The sequence below is a fragment of the Perkinsus marinus genome (assembly GCF_000006405.1).
Source record: "Perkinsus marinus ATCC 50983 genomic scaffold scf_1104296972840, whole genome shotgun sequence".
NCBI classification, from domain to species: Eukaryota; Perkinsozoa; order Perkinsida; family Perkinsidae; genus Perkinsus; species Perkinsus marinus.
Genome location: NW_003201648.1, coordinates 159 through 1,025, shown reverse-complemented (window position 1 = coordinate 1,025; position 867 = coordinate 159). Strand labels below are relative to the sequence as shown.

The 867-nt window shown below is 51.6% G+C and overlaps 1 protein-coding gene across 1 annotated transcript; it reads right to left on the bottom strand.

Annotated features, from left to right (window-relative positions):
- Nucleotides 1-349: 349 nt before the first annotated feature.
- Nucleotides 350-630, bottom strand: Pmar_PMAR008834 (hypothetical protein; the record flags this gene model as incomplete). The annotated part of the gene is made up of 1 exon (XM_002766469.1): nucleotides 350-630. A coding segment is annotated over one exon (281 nt), but the record flags the coding sequence as incomplete, so codon positions are not given.
- Nucleotides 631-867: the final 237 nt, after the last annotated feature.

The following is an 867-nucleotide window of genomic DNA, read 5'->3' as shown; positions in this document are numbered from 1 at the left end:
AACCTTCACCATTGGAGCAGCACTATCGGGTACCTTAGCAAATCCCGGGTAACCCACCAGGCCAGCCTGTACTGGACTCGGTACAGGAGGCAGATAGGGACCAGTAGCGACCGGCTCCTCTCGAGGGCCTTGTTTGGAGAAGCTACGGGCAAAGCCCGTAGCCAGAGAACCGACGTACCTGCGATAGGCGTCAACAGTGACCACCAGTGAGTCTCTGAGAGCCTTCCTGCCTTTTATAGTTTTACCGGAGAGTTCCACCACCGTGAAGACCACACACCATTTTAGAGCCACCAAGAGCCACCAGATATCTTCAGGGGCCCCTCCGCCTTCCAAGGGGTAGGGATAGCACAGTTCCTCGGCCAATAATTGGTGGAGTTCTGTGATGAAGGCCTCGAAGTGACCCTGAACAGCGGGTAGCGGATCCTGCGCTATATAACTCACGACAGTTTCGTGATCCTTGTAGGCATCACAGAAGGCGACTCCGAGAGGACCAAGTTTACCAAAGAAAGAACCACCAGACTCCTCGTTGATAGCAGTCTCGAGTAGACGAGTTGCAGCCACCAAAGCTGGGGTTCTCGGCACAGCCCCCAGTGTAGTGTTATTATGTTGACTGGAACTCTGGGCAGACATATACAACCGAGTGTATCGAGTGGAATATACCAAATGCGTCTCAAAAGACGGCTTACTTGTGCAGTCTCCTGCGGTCGTATTTCCAGACAGTCTCCTGGCGCGCGCTCTTATCAGATGGCGAGCGCCAGACATCGAATAAATGAAAAACATGGAGCATCATCACAGTGACGCTGAACATGCATATAAAAACATTCTTGTCATCTACATCAATAGTACTTTGGTAGTGACTATTTACGG